The sequence below is a fragment of the Copadichromis virginalis genome, linkage group LG1, assembly GCF_057382275.1.
Source record: "Copadichromis virginalis isolate Kocher_CV1m ecotype Utaka linkage group LG1, C_Virginalis_male_GT1.1, whole genome shotgun sequence".
NCBI classification, from domain to species: domain Eukaryota; kingdom Metazoa; phylum Chordata; class Actinopteri; order Cichliformes; family Cichlidae; genus Copadichromis; species Copadichromis virginalis.
In genome coordinates this window covers 21451071-21469359 of record NC_140618.1, presented here as the reverse complement: position 1 = coordinate 21469359, position 18289 = coordinate 21451071, and the positions used below count along the sequence as shown (strand labels likewise).

General features: G+C 40.5%; 1 protein-coding gene across 4 annotated transcripts in view; it reads right to left on the bottom strand.

The window, feature by feature from the left end:
* dennd5a (DENN/MADD domain containing 5A) overlaps window positions 1–18289 on the bottom strand; it is a 34038-nt gene that overhangs the window by 13190 nt on the left and 2559 nt on the right. Inside the window, exons 2-9 of one of the 4 annotated variants that reach the window (XM_085454367.1) lie at window positions 11462–11533; window positions 10557–10666; window positions 8979–9663; window positions 4067–4254; window positions 2980–3291; window positions 1632–1847; window positions 1300–1534; window positions 884–973 (exon numbers count right to left, since the gene is read on the bottom strand). In XM_085454367.1, the coding sequence (XP_085310493.1) occupies window positions 884–973; window positions 1300–1534; window positions 1632–1847; window positions 2980–3291; window positions 4067–4254; window positions 8979–9663; window positions 10557–10666; window positions 11462–11533 (1908 nt within the window). The remainder of the gene's footprint in view (window positions 1–883; window positions 974–1299; window positions 1535–1631; window positions 1848–2979; window positions 3292–4066; window positions 4255–8978; window positions 9664–10556; window positions 10667–11461; window positions 11534–18289) is intronic. The other 3 variants (XM_085454385.1, XM_085454377.1, XM_085454395.1) reach the window with 3 other exon arrangements.

The following is an 18289-nucleotide window of genomic DNA, read 5'->3' as shown; positions in this document are numbered from 1 at the left end:
AGAGAAAAATAATACTACTTCCTGTTGTCCATCAAATGGCAATAAAAAACAAAAGCCAAAAAAACAAACAAACCAGGGGGTGTGAGATATTTGAAGCTGCAAAAGCGCAGCATGAAAACGGTGGAAAAACACTGGCTGGGTGAAGTTGGAATTCACATAAATGTTTTTTCTTGTATAGGATTTATCATCAACCCTTTAACCTGTACTTGTTACATTATAGCTGCAGGAAAGGCTTTGTTAACCCTTTGAGATATACTTTGAGTAATTTGATCCGATTTAAAATTAAAATGAGGAAAAGAGACTGTCTTTTATTTACTGACAAACATTACTTTAGATTATGTATTGGAGCCTGCTTAGAGTCCTTTTGAATTAAATTTGGCCATCACTGATGTCCACTGATGGCAAAACAGACGTAAATCATGACATTAAACCTCATAATAAGCTTCCTAAGTTACTCAGTAAGGGGTAATTCTTGCACAAATATCTCAAAAGGGTTAGAAAACTTTTTTCTGCAACTATATCAGTAAAAATCAATAACAGATCACCAAGCTTTGGAAAAACTGTCATGTGTGCAATGCAGTGAGGATCTCATAGAGGAATTTATTTTACAGTAATATGTGAAAAGTTCATGGTAACATTTGCTTCATCTCTTATTCACCCCTTTCTCTTTTCACATTCTCCAGACTCAGCAGAATGAGCAAGAGCATCCGTCCATGCTTTTAAAAGCTTTCCTGCATAAACCACTGCCAGTGTGACTTATTCCAAATACAAGGTTAAAGGAAGTCTATACTTCCTCTATGAGCCAACCTAACTTAACACATTGCACACATAATTGAAAGAACCACCACCCTAGATTGGTTGAGATAATGAGAACAAATATTACGAAATTCGGTCTCGGCCTTCTCCGGCTCAATGACATGAGGTCCAGGAGCGATAAAGTCAGCTTTTTCAAGACGCTTTTTAAACAGGGTGTCTGCAAGCAAGACAGCAACAACCAGTCAGGTAACTAAAGACAGCAAACCTCCAGAGGTCTGTCAGATTCGTACATAACTGCACTGCAGATTATTGAGTTCTGCAGTTTTAAATGCTTCTTTAATTACAATCACAAACATTCAGAGGTCCATTTCTTTTAATAGTTTTAAATTAAAGACACTCCAGTGAAGCTGTTCATTCTCAATGCATAACCTGCAACTTTTTTAAGTGCAAACCTATCAAGAGTTAAGAGAGCCAAATTCAAACATTTGGAGCTTTGAAAACAATCCCACCATATAGATTAATGTTCCTCCTTTTCCTCCTCACCTGCTTCTTCGATGTTTGTGCACTTCTGATACATAGAAGTACGCAGCGTGGGCGTGCGCACGTTCAGCATGCGGATCTTATCCACGCGAGCATCAAACACCCTCAGCGTGTGCTCCTTCTCCTCGTCATCGTGACAGAGGATCTTACTGTCGATGAAGGACGCAAACATCTGCGTCTCCAAGAAACGTGACAGGAAGGGCAGGTAGGGTTCTGGTTGGTCAGACAGGAAGGAGGCCTGCACACAGTCACAAAGGTACAAGATATAAAGATTACATATATATTATGCTAAATCATTACTATGCTTTGCTAACAAAGCAGCTATACCACTTTACCTTGTCAAAGTTCTGCATCTGGTCTCGATTGGTGAACCAGGACTCTTTGTCATGACTCGGCTGGATGACAAACACCTCATAGTCTGCAAACATCTGGGTGAACCGGTTAGCGAAGACCTCGCGCACCTGGATGTTGAGCTGGTGCATTTTCAACTCTTCCTCGTCACACTGAACCCGCCCATCCTTGTTGCTGCTGGCATCCTCTCTGACCTCCAGCTGATGTGCATCAACATTAAGAAACATTGTTGTAAATGCTGATTTTGACCGATTACAATACAAAAGAACACAAAGTAAGAAGGGTCCGAAAAAAAGGAAAACGCTCATTCAATGAAGAAAAGAGGCAGAAGCACATCTATTTTTCACGTCACCTCTTGTGACTTTTATCACATTTATAGTGATGAAGAAGAAGTAGGGTCATGGGAAAGATGGCCAAGGACATGAGTCTTGATTTATGACCTCATTTTAACTGAACATGTCAGCATGTCAGCTGGACAGATGCCAGCGCCAGGCAGCTAAAATAACAGAGCAGGGCTGCCACTGTGCAGGAAAATATCCAATCCACTGACGTGACCTGGAACACCATTTAATCAGGACCTGGTTTCTTTAATAGGAATTCAGCCGTGCCTTTAGATAGGAATAATTATAAGGTCAGACCTTGACGATGCGCAAATCCATTCAAGGAAAGCTAATGTTGCCCACAACAGCATAAGCTGCTTACGCTGTACAGAGGCCTTCTCGAAGCATCCATTAATTCATCCGTCAGTCTTTAGACTGAGTGCATCTTATTCATGTACCGCAAAGCTGAAAAATAGTCACACGACTCAGAAATGAGTTGGTGTATTTAAAAGGAAGAGAAAATATTTTAAAAAGCAAACCACCTCCTTTTGTGTACTGACAAAACATTTGTGTTTGTGGTGTAAGAGGGTGCCCCCTTATGTTTGCTGTCCCTTACTGCAACGATGCTGCTAGTAACGGATGGTTATGGATGCACTTTAACTCAGACTTCACTCATCAATATATATTCTAAGAGTTAATTACCTACTTATAGAAATATATTAATGCCAGAAGAAAATTTATTTTCACTGCAATGATTTTTCTACAAAGAAGAGGACCGTTAAATATTTTAATCAAGCTAAGCTCCTGTCCTAAAAATTAAAACACCTCAAATGAATTTCCAGTTGTCAATAAATTCATTAATATAAATATATTCGTAGACCTGGTGCCCAATCTAAAGCTCCTATTTTTACCTACTTAAATGATCAGTCTTGGTGATGTAACTAAGCCCAGTGAGTCACACGTGGTTATTTTTGCAGCCCGTTTTAATTAACGACATTACATCATTTCTCACCTTGTCTAAGCTGACACCTGTCCGCTTGACCAGAGCCTGCAGTCTGGCAATTGTCTCATTCTCTCTCAGCAGGTAGGAGTTGAGGGGTGAGGCCAGATTGCCGTTACGCTTGTCAGAGACCATATCAGCTGCTCGGAAGCCCCGGTACTTGGCCTGGCTGTCGCTGGAGTAAATGTTTCCCTCTGGAGACACGCCGAAGGACATGAGCACCTCGGAGATCTCCTGAATGAACTCGAGTTTGTTGGGAAACTGTGGCAACTCCTCTGGCAGTTCAATGAAGTGATTATCAATGTCCACAAAACACAAGTTTGCCTGGAATAAGAGAAATAGCAGAGTAATGATTATATTACATTTAACAAAGCTTTACAGACAGTTATAGTATTGTAATATTATAGATCCTGTTTTTATACATTTCATTCAGTTGGACATTCCAGCCCCCTGAATTAAAAAGGTCACTGATGACTGAAAATATAAAGCTGACATGCTCAAGAGAGCAATAACTGACTCTGAAATACCTACACTGTGTAGGTTATACGAAGAAAACGTCTAGTTCAAGTTCAGTTCATTTCCAATTCAGGGTCACGGTGGGGAGGAACCTATCCTAGCTGCCATAGATCATGAGCGGGTTACACCCTGAACGAGGCACCAGTCTCTCGCAAGGCCCTGACTCAGAATCTGGTTGTTTACAAGATATTAATCATCAGTGAAAGGGATGATCATCATTCAGCCATCCCACAGCCCGGTCACGAACGGCTCTACTTCACCTAGACCAACTGAAGACCCACACTGCTACGGCATTAGCGCGTCTATGCATTGCACCAAACACGAACTTTTATGTTTTCTCATACTGAGCAGCATTATTATTGCAACAACACATCATCACACAAACATAAGGCTGAAATGAAATAAAAATATCAAGCAGCAAAGCACAAATCAAATCAGTGCAGAAGCTGCAACACAGTTTGTGAGATAAGAACAAATAAAACCATGAAATTAAAGATTTGGTTTCTGGAGCGGTAACACAGTCAAATATTAGACATGACGAAGGTTTGCACTCAGTAACTCAGACACTGCTCTCTGAATGTACCTCCTGTGGCAGCTCTAGCTTGGTGCGGTCATCCTGCCCATTGGAGTGGAGGCCCATTAGATACGGCACAGGAGCATCGAGGAAATGGAGAAGGGAGGCGGGCAGGATGGGAACGTACACATGCTGCCACTGGAAGGGGAACATTAAGGCTGTGATGCTCTCTGCCACAGTCATCAGCCTCTGGTAATCTGTTACACACAAACAGACAAAAGATAAAGATGGGTGTTTGTAGCAAATGCAGCTCTGACATCAGGTTCATCGTCTGATCTGATAACCGATCAAATCTTTAAAATCTTGGTTGATCGTTGTCGTTTCCTCCATTATGAAATTTACCAAATGCTGATGCTTTTATGCATTTACTAAAAAAATATATATTGCACAACACTTCCCCCATATCTGAAACCTAAACAATACTCGAGCCAGTAAACAGCGTATGACAGAGGTTACGCAACATGACTGTTTGAATGTTATTTTAATAGGATTACATTGTTATTGCCTTGTCTTCTGTTTGCTCTCAGAGTTTGAAATCCAGCAGCTGCACCACATGACGAGACAGCTAATCCCGCTATGTTTGCAGTAGCAGTGTTATATATGACCTTTCATCTGCTTGATCACTTATTGGCTGGGGTCAAAAGGTAAAACGTGGCTGATGGTGGCAGTTTGAGGGCAGATTCAGTATCGACGGCACGTGTGAGTGACTTAACTGGAGTGCTTATACTTTGTTACAAAACTCTTTTGTTATTCTCTGTTCTGTACTTACAGGAATGAGCTGGACTGATTACCAACCTTTAAGGAATTAGCTGTTATGACACACAGAATGTGGATCCTGTCTACCTTTATGGAGCAAACTCGCTGTACCAGAATGACAGGGAATGACTTCTGAAGAGCACAGCTGATGTATCCTGAGCAGCCCTGGGTGCTTTACTATCAACTGAATCACTTTAAGTATGGTATTTGTTCCTTGTTGCAATGCCACTCTAAATGACAGCCTATTACACACAGCATTTTTAAGGCACCAAACTAGAGATAAACTGGCATATTTCTCTTGCCTGATCACACATTAAGTTTTGGTTCCTGTAAGGCCCCACCATTTCTTTTGAACACAAACTCCACTGGAGGGCCTTTTGTGGAGTCTTTTGGAGGATCCAGACTCTGAAGTGTGACACAGCTTGCCAGCTGGCACTCTGGCCAACATTAAATTCCTTTATCATGACTCCACACAGCAGCACTCCGAGTTCAGGCTTTTGCACTTGAGCCAACTGGTATACATGTAAATATGTGTCCAGTCCTCATCTGCATTCCTCTTCTATCCCGCTGACACCTACTGCAGATTCGGGAGCAGCTCTGCCTCCCCCGGTATGGTGCCAAAATAAATACCTTTCCTTCATTTGGTCATGTGCTGGTCCATGAGAAGAGACTCTCACCCCAGCCTGGGCCTCTCCCTCATCCCTCTTCTCAGCAGGCTTCCTCTCCCAGGATGGGGACATGAATACTAACATCACCCATCTCCTTCTTAAACTAGGCCACTGACAAGAAACCACTTGAACAAAGGGTCAAGCATTGTCGCTTACACCTAAAGCTGCATGACCTCACCAGTTTAGAATTATCCACACTGAGCAGTGGTAGAAGCTGTGACGGAAGAGTTCGCACAACATAGAAGTGAAACTCAGCACTGTTCTGATCGAACAACTTCTTGCAGCAGTCTCAGATTGTGTCACTAACAGAGGGCACTTGCTAGTTTTGAGCCATTACTATATTAGCAGTGATTAACAGGGAATAAACAAGATAAAACACTCTGTGCTTTCTCTGCAGATGTAGATTAGTTAAGAATAAGGAAGAACTTTTGTGACATTTTGGGCTGACACAGATCCTAAAGATATCATTTGCTGCCGATTTTATTTTGTTCTATGGAAACAAATTCAAATAAACTCTTTTGATGTCTTTTGGGTCTCCATACCATCTTTAAATATTTAGCTAATGTCACACAACAGATAACATCGGTCACTCATTTTGGTAAATGTCATTTTATTTGCCAGTAGGCACAGATCAGTCAGCAGTGATGATATGAACCTGAAGCCTGACTACAGTTGTGGTCATGGGCGCAAAATACCATGACATTCAAGGGCATGAATGTCAAGGTATTTTAGACTTATGATTTCTTTTCCCAGGGTGGAGTGATTGTACAGCATACTACTTAAAAAAAATGAACTGGGTGCACACGTTTGAATTTATTTGGATTATAATTTTTTTTTATTCCCACAGGGTCAAACATACGTAATGTCAAATGCAAACTGCACTTCAACCAGGCACTCTTGGTAGCTATAAAGAAGAATACTGGGTGGATATTTAACCGGTCTTCTTGGCAGAATTGGTTCCTGGCACAGAGTCAACTGACGATCCCGGAATCTGCAGTTGTTTAGAAATGGCTCCAAGAGACTTTCCCAATGTGTAAATCTACATTTCTCTTAGATCTTCACCAATTTCCTTGGACTTTCTCATTGTTCTGAGTATTGCTTAATCTGATGAGTTCTGTCAAACAATTCTGTTGCTGGCACAGAGAAAATAGACTGTAGATTAGAGAAAATCCAAAATAAATTAAAACAATGTATACTGTACAATCATTCCACCGTAGAAAAAGAACAGTTCAAAGAAATCATTAAAACCTCGCAGTACCACGACATTCACGCCCAAATTTATGTAAACTTCTGACCACAACTGTATATGAGAGAGATCCTAGATCAGATGCTCAGTTTTTACTATGAATAGCCTAGAACACTAAATATTTTAAGAATAAACCGATATAATTTTCTCGATTTAAGTGACTCGGTCCCCTCACAACAACAAAGACTACAAGATTTTTCATGGAAAAATCTATGAAAACGATGATACACTGGAAAGCTGGCATTGTTTAATGATTATTTGTGTGTTGCCAAAATCCCAGCGTGATTCTGTATAATAGTGCGACAGCCTTAAAACACAGAACGTGCAGACAGGGGCGCAGCATCATATTTGTTGTTTTTAAAACTTGATTTGTTAAATAGTAAATGGACTGATACTTACATGGTGCTTTTCTACTCTGACTGAGCACTCAAAGCACTTTCTTATTGCAAGTCACATTCATACAAACATTCATGCAGTGCTTTACTTTATGCTTCAAGGACACTTCAACATAATGACTGGAGGAACTCTGAGCTGGACTCTACAACCTTCATCATTTAATCTACCTCAGATCTGTGCATTTGCACTTCTCCTTTACACCTTTTTGTCCCTCTGACTTCACCTGTCCTGTCACACTCGACTTCAATAACCTCATGTCAGAAAATGACCAAGAAATAAACATAAAAAAATGCCATCTTAACTGTAGTAACAACACACATAGTAGTGTTAGTGTCTGGGAAGGACAGGAAGAACAGATTGTATTTGAACATCTTGTCCTCTACAGCTTTGTGGAAAAGATGCTATCTACGCTGTTTTTTTCTTTTAATCAGAATTTCAGTGTTATTTTTAGCACATGCCACACACTGTCGTCTCCTTATTTGCAGAGCATCCCCCGCCTCGGTGTGTGGCGTCCCTTCGTAAAAATCCCTCAGCTCTTCCTCAGTGGCAGATTGCCAAGGCTTAACTCTCCACAACACCCTTCACATGTTCTGCAGTGATGAGCCTTATGGGGGTGAAAAGAACCATGATGTCACTTCCAACCAATAATAATCATCCTGCATCACTTCTCTCCTCCCTGTCTCCAGGTTGCCTAGCAACACCACAGCTTTCCCCATTAAGAGCTTCTCCCTCCTGTGGGCCCTGCAGTTTTGTAAACCATTTGCTTTCGCTTGCAATTGTAATGAATCCCATCAGAACATCAGATCCATCCTTAAGGGATCGCCAAGTTTCTCTGTGCACACGCACGCGCTTTCTCTCAATGGTGAACACTGAACAAAAACTACAGCTTTCTAGCTAACAGATCCTATAAAATTAGGTAATTTAATGTGAGATGATCATTGTGGACTCGAAACTGATTTGTATTACTACTGAACGTTGCTGAAGTAGTTTTTTTAAATTCCTCAGTTGAGCATTGTTTTTCTCAATTGAGCATTTTTCCCAAGGACACAGGATACATAGATAGACTAAGGAAGGTTATCCTGCACGAGATGGAACAATATGCTTAAAACAATTGTTTCAAACACCAGATTCCTCTGAGCAAGGCTTCCAAAACCTTGGAAATTTCTCTGTCAAACAATCCCCTCTTTCTTTCATTTCTGACAACATTTCTTACAACTGTAATGTGAATAGCAAGGTACTACGCTGCCTACCAGGGAAATCAGAACATTTTTTAATAACTTTATCTGTATGGCAGCCAGCTGTTTATAGTAGAAACACATCTGATTTCTGATATGGACAATATGTTGTGCAAATGAGTTCTGACCAAGATTAACACAGGCCTTATTATTATTATTAGACCATATAATGTTTTACATTTTCTTCCTGTAACTAATAATAACGACACGGTGAGACTAAATATGACTGAAAAGACTAGAATGAATATACAGTGTAACAACATTTTTGTGTGATTAGCAATCTAAGTATTCCGTTTCCTTTGTTAGACATCCTTCAAGCTCCCCAGATAATACCTAGTCTCATGGGATGACAGGGACATGTCCCCCAGCTCCAGAGAGATCTCTTGAGACACGACTTTACTAACAGGATCACATGACCTCACCACCCGCAGAGAAGCAGATGTTTCATATCATTTACAATTAGCTTGTCCTTTCAGCTATTTAGAAAACATGTCCAATTTTAATGAACTGTACAAACTAATGTTAAATTCAAGCCTGACTGCAGTGTATTTGCATATATATTTGACACTTATGCACGTGGATGATGAACATGTGTTTAGGCCAGCAGACCAGCTACTTACGCTGTGAGTAGAGCAGTATCTGCATCTCTAGCAGGGCACACGTGAACAGCTGAAGAACGTTCTCCACCCCCAGCAGGTTAAACATTTCACTGATGGCAAAGTCAAAGAGAGGCAGCTCTGATGTGCTTGGCCTCTGGCACACCACAGGCCCGTAGACGCCTGAGAACTTGAGGGATCGCCCAGAAGGTGGCAAGGGAACCTCGTAGAGGATGTTGTAGATGTAGCTCTCTAGGGGAAGGGGTGGGGGTTGTGGGGAAGAGACGGCCTGATGAAGCTGCTGCAGCACTTTGCTGCAGGCCTGAGCGAAGGCCATGGGTGTTATCAGGCAGATGCACTTTGACACGTATAGCGTGTCGCGGCTTATGTCGTACGAGTTAAAACGCTGCAAACGAGAGATGGCGGGCGCGGCGTGGAGCATGGGACGAGAAGGGGTGTGTTGGCGTCTCTGGTCCTCGGGTCCTTGTGGGGAGGTGGGAGTGTGCAAGATATCATACTGCTCTGCGTTGTGCATGTGGTAAAGAGTCTGCATGGCACTGCAGATCTGCTTACTGGTCACCTCCTCGAAGAAGGTGAGGGCAAAGCCATAGGTCCGAGAGCCATCCTCTCTGGTGATGATAAAAGAGTGGAACTGAGGCTCCCGAGAATCCATCTGCGTCCTGAACGCCAGACCCTTTGGCATACAGAGCTGCAAAAAGGATATACAGGAGAGGATTCAGAGAGCTGAACAAAGACAAAGGGCTCATCATGGAGATGAAACTGTAGCTGGATAGATTCAAATTTTTTCCTGCAGATCAAACAGGCATGATATAATGTTTTCATTTCCGAGCTTTAGAGACTGCGGTAAGATCGCTTTCCTCCTCTCGTTGCGCGTCTTTAATTCAAATTAATAATCTCCTGACTCACAGACACAACAGCAAAAATTATTTAAAAGTTAAAACAAAATTACTATACAATATCTTCATATCACTGAAACAGTTCACTACATTAAAAAAAAAAATACTTATACATGCTTTACATGGAGAATTGTTGATTTGCTCCTTAACAGATCTATCTTATTCTTAAGGCCTATCAGGATTTTTCCAAGGTCAAAAACCATAGGGGTCCAAGTGATTTGATCATCACATCAATTTTTCACTGACAGTTCATCACGAGCAGTTATTCCACACTATGTTTACCTAAACCCTCAATGTTTTTACCACCCTGTCATATGCCAGCTACATCCTTTACTCCATTAGAGGTCCCTTAAATCGATCAGCTGAGATCAGTTGAGAAAAAAGTTTAACCTGGGATCAGCCCACTTCATGTAGACGCAGGCTAGTTTGTCTGTTTCCTCTCTGAATGACTTTTTAATGTCTCCCACACAGCTGCTTGTTCCTTCCTGTGTGGATGCCCTATAAGAGTAGGTGTTACCTAACAGAAACCTCTCTCTTGTTTGTTATTTATGGCCATTTCTATTTTTTCAATATTATATCCAAGTGAAATATTTTTATCGCAGGCCTGGTGATTTGCCTTTGGTAGAAAGCCAAGAAAATGTTTAAAATTTAAGGGTTCTTAAGTTGTATCAGCATCATACCATACCATGCCCACTGCATCCTGGTCAAAAGGATTCCACTCGACATTGTCTGGATAATGTGCTAGGACTTTGGATTTAAAGGTTCTCCGCAGTGGACTCTGCTCAAAATTCTCACCTGAAAGTCAAACAAACAGAGAGTGCAGAAAAAAGAAAAAAAAAAAAAAACAGGAGACAAACAGTTAAGAAACCAGATTTCCAGATGCAGACGCAAGAGCAGAACAGTCGGCTTAAAAATGTCAGCTGCAGCTCCAGAGGAAAGAGCACATTAGCATATTTGTCTTGAGAGGAAAATTGTATTGCATCAAATAAAGCTGCCAGCCTCCTGCTGTAGAAGGTAAACAGGAAAATACACTCAAACAGCAGGATTCGATTATTTAAATTAGATCATAAAAAAAGAATGAAATATAGCCAACTTTAACATATCTCGATGCTTCCTGACAGCTTTATTGGCAATACAGAGGGACACGGAAAATAATCAGTCATAGAAGCGCAAATTGAGTTGATTCAAACCCAGAGCTAAGCAGAAGTGATGCACATACCAAGGCAGTACTGAAAAGTCATTCAGAGCGTAGGGGGAGAGTAAACACTGACCAAGCAATGGCAGTGCAGGCAGCACTGAATTTGTGTGTGTGTGAGAGAAACAGAAGCAGTGATTGTCAAACATCAGCTCGTTGTTCAGCTGCTGCTGAAGGAGGTGAGGGAAGACGGAGGAGGGGGAGAAGAGAAATCAAGAGTGTGCAAAACAGAAAAGACGTGTCCCCACACCTGTACAGAAAACAACTGAAAACACAGCTGTGCAGCAACAAAAGAGGGCTGCCGAGAAAATAAAGTGTGCCGGGTTTAAAGGGTTTAAGGGTTAAAGCTGAACTTAAGTTAGCAGGAAGAGAAGTGTGTGTGGTGGGAAGGTTACCTTCATTTCCCCTTGCCAGTTTTCCTCTGGCCCCATCTCTGAATTTAGTAGCTTCTATATACTGGCATAAAGCTACACAACAAATAAAAAAAAAATAGAATTAAAAGCCTGCTTCTTAATGGGTAGCGCATCACTTCTTATGTTGTGTTAACAGATCACACAGCTGAGAACAAGCTGCACACTCGGGGGACATCATCACGTCTGGGGACAGGTGGGTATGTTAATTCAAGTCAACTGGTGGGGATATGACACTAGGATGCTGTGTTTCGCTGTGTCTTTACTGGATCATGCAAATCCATACTGCTGCAACAACAGGGATCCACAACAACCAAGTTAGCAGCAGCACTCTCAGCCAAACGCTACCCTTAACTAACATGCACACACTGACAAAGTTAGTCTACTACTGTCTAACTGTTGAAATCTTTACCAAGTACATCCATGTCTGGGAAACCAGACATGGATTATTAAAGGCCTCCGCTTAAAAAAAAATAATAAAGTGGGCTAGGGTTAATCCATGTCTGGGAAACTGAGCCATACAGTATTAAACTTTTATTCATGAGTACTCCAAGCAGAAAGGTGTAGGATTTTTCTTTTTTTTTCTTTTCCCACGAATGTAAGAATAAGGCTGTCAATTACTAACAATTAAAAAATGTGGCAAGTGTTATCTCTGTGGCCGGATACAAAGAATAAATAACCACAATAATGAGTCACAGCTTTGAAGTGGGTGACACATTCATCATTAGCATTACACAGTCCACATACATTGCACTCAGTACTCACCGAGCACAGTGAATGTGGATTCAACTACACATGTTTCTTTTCCAAATATTTATTTATAAGTGACTTATGTATGTATGTATGTATGTATGTATGTATGTATGTATGTATGTATGTATGTATGTATGTATGTATGTATGTATGTATGTATGTATATGTATATATTGTACTATTCTTAGTTAGTGTATTGTCTGTCTTGTCTTAATGTTGGTTTAAAATGGAGCACTGTAACAAAAAATAATTTCCCCCAGGGATCAATAAAGTATTCTGATTCTGATTCTGATTAACACAAACCTGCAAATACTTCCTAACAAAGACCCTCTCTGAAGTCCTTTTGGGAAACATTTCCATATGTGTGATCCGCTCTAAAACATACTCAATTTCATGCTGGAAAACATGTCATGGTTTGGCAAAGTGCGCCGATGTTTAGATGCTATCAGCAAAGAGTCATGGGTTAGATTACAATGAATGAGCGCCCTTGTTTTGCAGCTCTGCAGCTCAGTTTCGATTTTTATATTTTACACACACACACACACACACACACACACAAAAAAAAAAGACCCTCTGCAGTCCTTCCAGCCAGTTAAACGTTCTCATGCATCGCATTGAACAAACATCAAGGAGAGCAAATTACAGCAGCATGTCAACCCCAAAACATGCCTCTGACTGTTTTCTAGCGACATCACCTTCAAAATAAAGCTTTTATCAGGCTACTGTGACCTGTGAGATCCATGAAAATCAGTTTACACTGCTTTTATAAAATTTTATAAAACGATCGCTTTCTCAAGTCTGGAGGATTGCATTAATTCGCTCTGCTGCACATTAGCATTTTACCAAGAACCCTAGATAAACTTTTTGAAAATGATGGATTAAAGTTATATCAATAGGAAACATCAGATGGCAAAAGTATCCGCTGGATTCAAAAGTCTTATCCTTTTTTAATCGGACATTAATAAAAGTGTTGACTGACGCGACAAACAGGTTCACATTAGAGTCCTCAGTACAGACACACAGATCCTGGCAAGGGAATAAAAGTCTTACGGATTAAGTGCTTTAATCTCTTGGTTACTTTCATATCCAAACAGCCCACGGGGAAGAAACTAGGCCAGGAACACATCTCAGACTACAAAAACCCCAGCAACTGAAGGCAGTAAGATTATTAATTAAAAATAATTACATATGGTGATAATTCATAACAACCTTATGTAAAGCACTTAGGTGTCATTTGATTTTCCTTAAGCAAATGTAAAATGCAGCACAATTGATGAAAAATGGCATCTGCTACTCATGAGGATGTAATGTAGGTCAAACTCAACGACAGAATGCAGACATGGAGCACGATGGATTCAAGCTGATTGTTAACCCGTTCAGTAGTACAACAAACATCTGGAAGCATCTGGCTGTGCAGCAAATAAGAGATGGCATGTTCTTTTAATTTAAATAACAAAATCAACTTAAAAACAAACACCTGGCTCTTAAGCTACTACAGAAAAGTTTGTTGACTGTGAAACTCATGAGCACAGATGAGCAACGCCTTATAGGAAGCCACAACAAAACACTGCAGAGGTGTGTAAAATAAAGCAGGCATAACAGTCCTTCCCAAAGAAAACACATACGAGGGTCTAACGTTTCATTTGCAAAAAACATGCAGAGCTTTTACTAAATAAAGGCGGCTTTGAATGAAGAGTAATGTTACTCAGATTAAATTCCAAGAAGTAAAAGTTAACCCTGCGAGTTCTAAGTTATCCCTACTTTTGACTCTAAAAGGGGCGTCCACACAGCAAGCGATGCACTCATTGCTCATCACTTTGTCGTTGATGATCAGTCATTAGTGGACATTCTAGGCTCCAGTTGCCTAGGTAACCCTCAAATGTAATTACCACCCTGTCGTAAGTCAATATGCAGTATCCTGCACTTTTACTAGTAGAACTTGAACTTCTCACATCGAATTTGATTAAACTTTAGTTCAGGTCCCGCCCATTTCCCTTCACTTTCACTTGAAGTTGTAGAAAGTCACTGACTTCCTGTTGTCTTTGGTTGGCACATCACTGCTAGTCGTTTCCTGTGTGGATGCCCCTTGACTATATGCTCTCAGAACATGTACATTTTTAATTGTTTTCCCAAATTCAAGTCAATCCAAGTTTGTTGCTTTTCTCCAAAACTCTGGGTTAGGGTTGTGCTCATCACTTGTCATGACCTAGATGTCACAGTGCAAACAAAGAGTCTATGGCAAATTTACAAAGCTTACAATTCTAGAAAAATCTCCATTTATGTAAATGCAACGACCATAATTAAATGCTATTTTTAACATGTGGCTGGAAACAGCCACAGTTTTACAATATTAAATTTGAGCTTTATCAAAAACTAAAAATATCATTCCCAGATTTGCATTTTCCACGGCTGTCCACACAGGATGATGTGGCTGTTGTGTTACATCATGAGGCTTAAGTGAAGCTGCCTGAGACAGGTGTTCACTTCAGCTTCATCTTTATAATTAAAACTAATTACAAGCCAACTGCCTCACCTGGAGAAGCCATTTGTTAACATAAACACCAACAGACGCTACAGTGTAAACATCATCTTCCTTTGTCATATTCTCCAGCTAATGGACTGTGATGTAATAGAGTGTGGACCGGTAGCAGTGGGAGTAGAGCGTCACTGAGCTCCTCATCCTGCGAGCCAGGGACCACCCACAGCTCTGCATCCCTCCTGTGATCATGAACACACACTCCTACTATGGCACGGTTCACTAGGCTAGACATAAAGGGATGCACCTCCCTGACTGTAAAGCTATATTCAAACACGACTAAACTCCCTGCAGCACAAAGTGTTGTACAGACTGCTGACACGTCAAAACAGCTCAGCAGCAATAACGTCGACACTCATTCACCTAGCGGGCCCGGCACTGGCAGAACATGATAGCTCACTCACAGCCTAAACTCCCCGCCATCACAGCTCATGGTCCCCTGTGTGCTTTCTGAAGAGTTTAACAAAAAGATAAGTTCGATTTTTTCCCCCCCCACTTGTTACAGTGTGGGATGATTTCTAAGCCGACACCAAAGTTGCTGCCTTATCGCATTCAATTTAGTTGTTAACATGACTTAAAAGCTATTAGCCAAAAACACCAGCACGGTGTTTCTTAGTTAGTCTGGAGGTAAAAAAATGTGTTTAACTCTGGAACACTAGTTTGCAGTTTTGTAACGCTATCACTAACGTTGCATATATTTTACCCGAAAAAAGATCGTTCCCATTAAAATACATTAAGGTACCCTATTCACATCTCATACAACCCTATAAAAAAGGGTCTAAAATTAATGAAAGGTTAGGGACTGATTAATGAAAAAAATTCAACAAAAAAATAAATAACAGAACTGGGAACTTGACTATAAAACTTTTTGACCAGTGGAAATTACCATTAAGTGATCTTTAGTCATCGCATATGTGAAAAATCCCCCTATGCTAGTGTTTTAGGTTAAGAAAAATGTCGAGATGTCAAGAAAATCCCATAACAGTAATTGACCTTTTAATAAAAACACTATCATTACACAGTAGTACAACATACAAAAAAAAAAAAAAAGGACAAGCTGACCGCATAAATAAAGGACAAGTTCTTTTAACTGTCAACACATCATCTGATCACATTAAACTATGGTCAATTCGCAGACTGTATATAAAAGATGGTAACCCCTATTGTTATATCACCCATTGGTTACTGTAGCCCTAGCACTTTCCATCTTTTGTAACATCTATATTTGTAAATGGCTGTGTTGAGTAAGGGAAGAAACCAGCAGACACAACACCCTCTGTGGTGATTTTACAACTAGATGTTCTTTTCGGAAACCAGACGAGCTGCCTTCACTGACCCAGAGGCGCAACGACAGCAGCGGTCGTCTTTATTTATTGTAGAAAGATGTCTCGAACCCAGTAATGTCAGACTGTCAATACTTTTAATATAATATCTACACCAACATCAATAAAAATATCTTCCCTGGATATAATATTATACCACGACAGGTTTCTTTTTTTTTTTTTTCCATAGTAAAGTTTTCAACTTGTCATACAAAGGAGAGCTTATCACAGTGGCTCCGTCTTTAAGGTAATTAAGCTGAAATTCAATAACCACTGAATTTTAACTCCCACATGTTGAACACTGCAGTAAAACCACCATCACTCACCACTCAACATTGTTACACTCTTGTACAGTTGCCAGTAATAGTGTTATTAGCTACAATGTAACTGCTAGGTAGTATTCATTCCCTCTTCCCTCAGGAAAACTGTCTCTGACAGATTAAATGGTCAAAATTTGTTCACCTTTGATAAGGAAGCTGAAATATGGCACATAACCTACAAATACCAGACAGGCTAATATCAGCAGTTTATCTACAGAGTGGCGAGAAGATGCCGTAGGGCCATAAAACCTGGTCTAACACCGCAGCAGCCTAAAATTTCAGCACACATCTGCTAGCAGCCAGGGGATTGAACTGCGGAAAAATTTGACCTGGTGGAAAAACAACCTTTTACACAAGAATGTGCAGGTTTAATTACTCTGCCATGACTGGGAAGAATGTAAACCTTCATCATTCAGCAAGTGGAGTTTAAAAGCCATTCTACAGTTGTGCACAAGGATAAAATATTTGCTATTTTAAATCAAGATAAATGTGAAAATAACACCTGTTCTTGGATATTATGATCAGTGGGGAGTAGGCTTCCACTTTTGGCGTTTCCATTTGAAATTCTATTTTAAAGAGACCGTAAATGTAATTTAATATAAAACAAAACAAAACAAAGAAACTTGGGTCTCTTCAGCTTTGCACCATCAAGTTGCAGATGCTGTGAATGTTCTTGTAGCTCCAGTAGTTCCAGCCCATTGGTAGCAATGCACAGACCTCAAAGCTCCGTAACTGCATGCTACACGCCAATATGCACAGCGGGGGGGATATATGTGGTTAACCTCAAAGCATTTGCCTACAAACTTCTACTTACAGTCTTTTATTTTTTTACCAGAACAGTTTGATATCTCCAACAGTGAGGTTGAGACAACTCATTTCAAATTTTCAGTCCTGCGGGCAAAAAGTAGCGCTTTCCTTCTGCTTGATATATTAAAACAAAAACTGAGGTGTTATCAATAATAGGATCAATCACTTGGCACAGCATGGCCAGCTTATACAGCCAGTTCTTGTATGAGGTCCCCTATATTCAGCGCCATATAATTTTAGCTGTACACTTTGCCCTGGAGGATCACGAGGTTTCTAATAACTCTTCAAACTGCATCAAAAGCTTCACTGATGCATTTTCAAAGGGATATTTTAAAATACCGGCCAGGTCCAGAAATACACAGCTCTGAGTGAAAATATGAAAGACGACATTTTGCATTTAAAGCTTTCAGCTTTCATGTTGAGCCATTCAACCTCATTTGTTTGCCGAGTCGGATTCGGGGACAGAGAGGGAGAGAGCGAGAGAGAGGCTGCCTGGGAAATTCAAAAGAGATGTTTAGCATTTGAATAGGTGGAGCCTGTCTGCATGTGTACTTATATCCTTCAGCTCCCTGTGCTTCCAGCGTGGCCTGTGAAGCCGCAGGGTCATACATATGCTAATCAGGTCCTCCCTAAGCTGCCAAACACCACGCTGTAAGAAAGTTTCGGTCATTCTTTGTGGATTGACTGTACGTGAATCACCACTGGATCATACTGAGAAAGAGGAACCGGCATGCAGAGTTTCATTTAAATCTTTTCTTGTAAGATGCCTTCAAGTCATTTAAAATGTTTCTCAAATCTAAATATGTGCAGTTTTCTTGTTCATAACGTCAACATATACTCATTTCGGATATCACCTTTTGAGGTCTTTTAAGGTCTGTGACATACAGCTGTGTCGTTACATTCAAATTTTTAGGGTTATTTATTTAAAGTTGTGACTACTTCGTCTTCTTCCTCTTAATCCATGATTTCTTTCGCCTTGTTCAGATGGCCAGATCTCCTTAGGTTAAAGCCAAAACTCTTTTTGCCATCTTCTTGTATCTCACACACACACACACACACACACACACACACACAC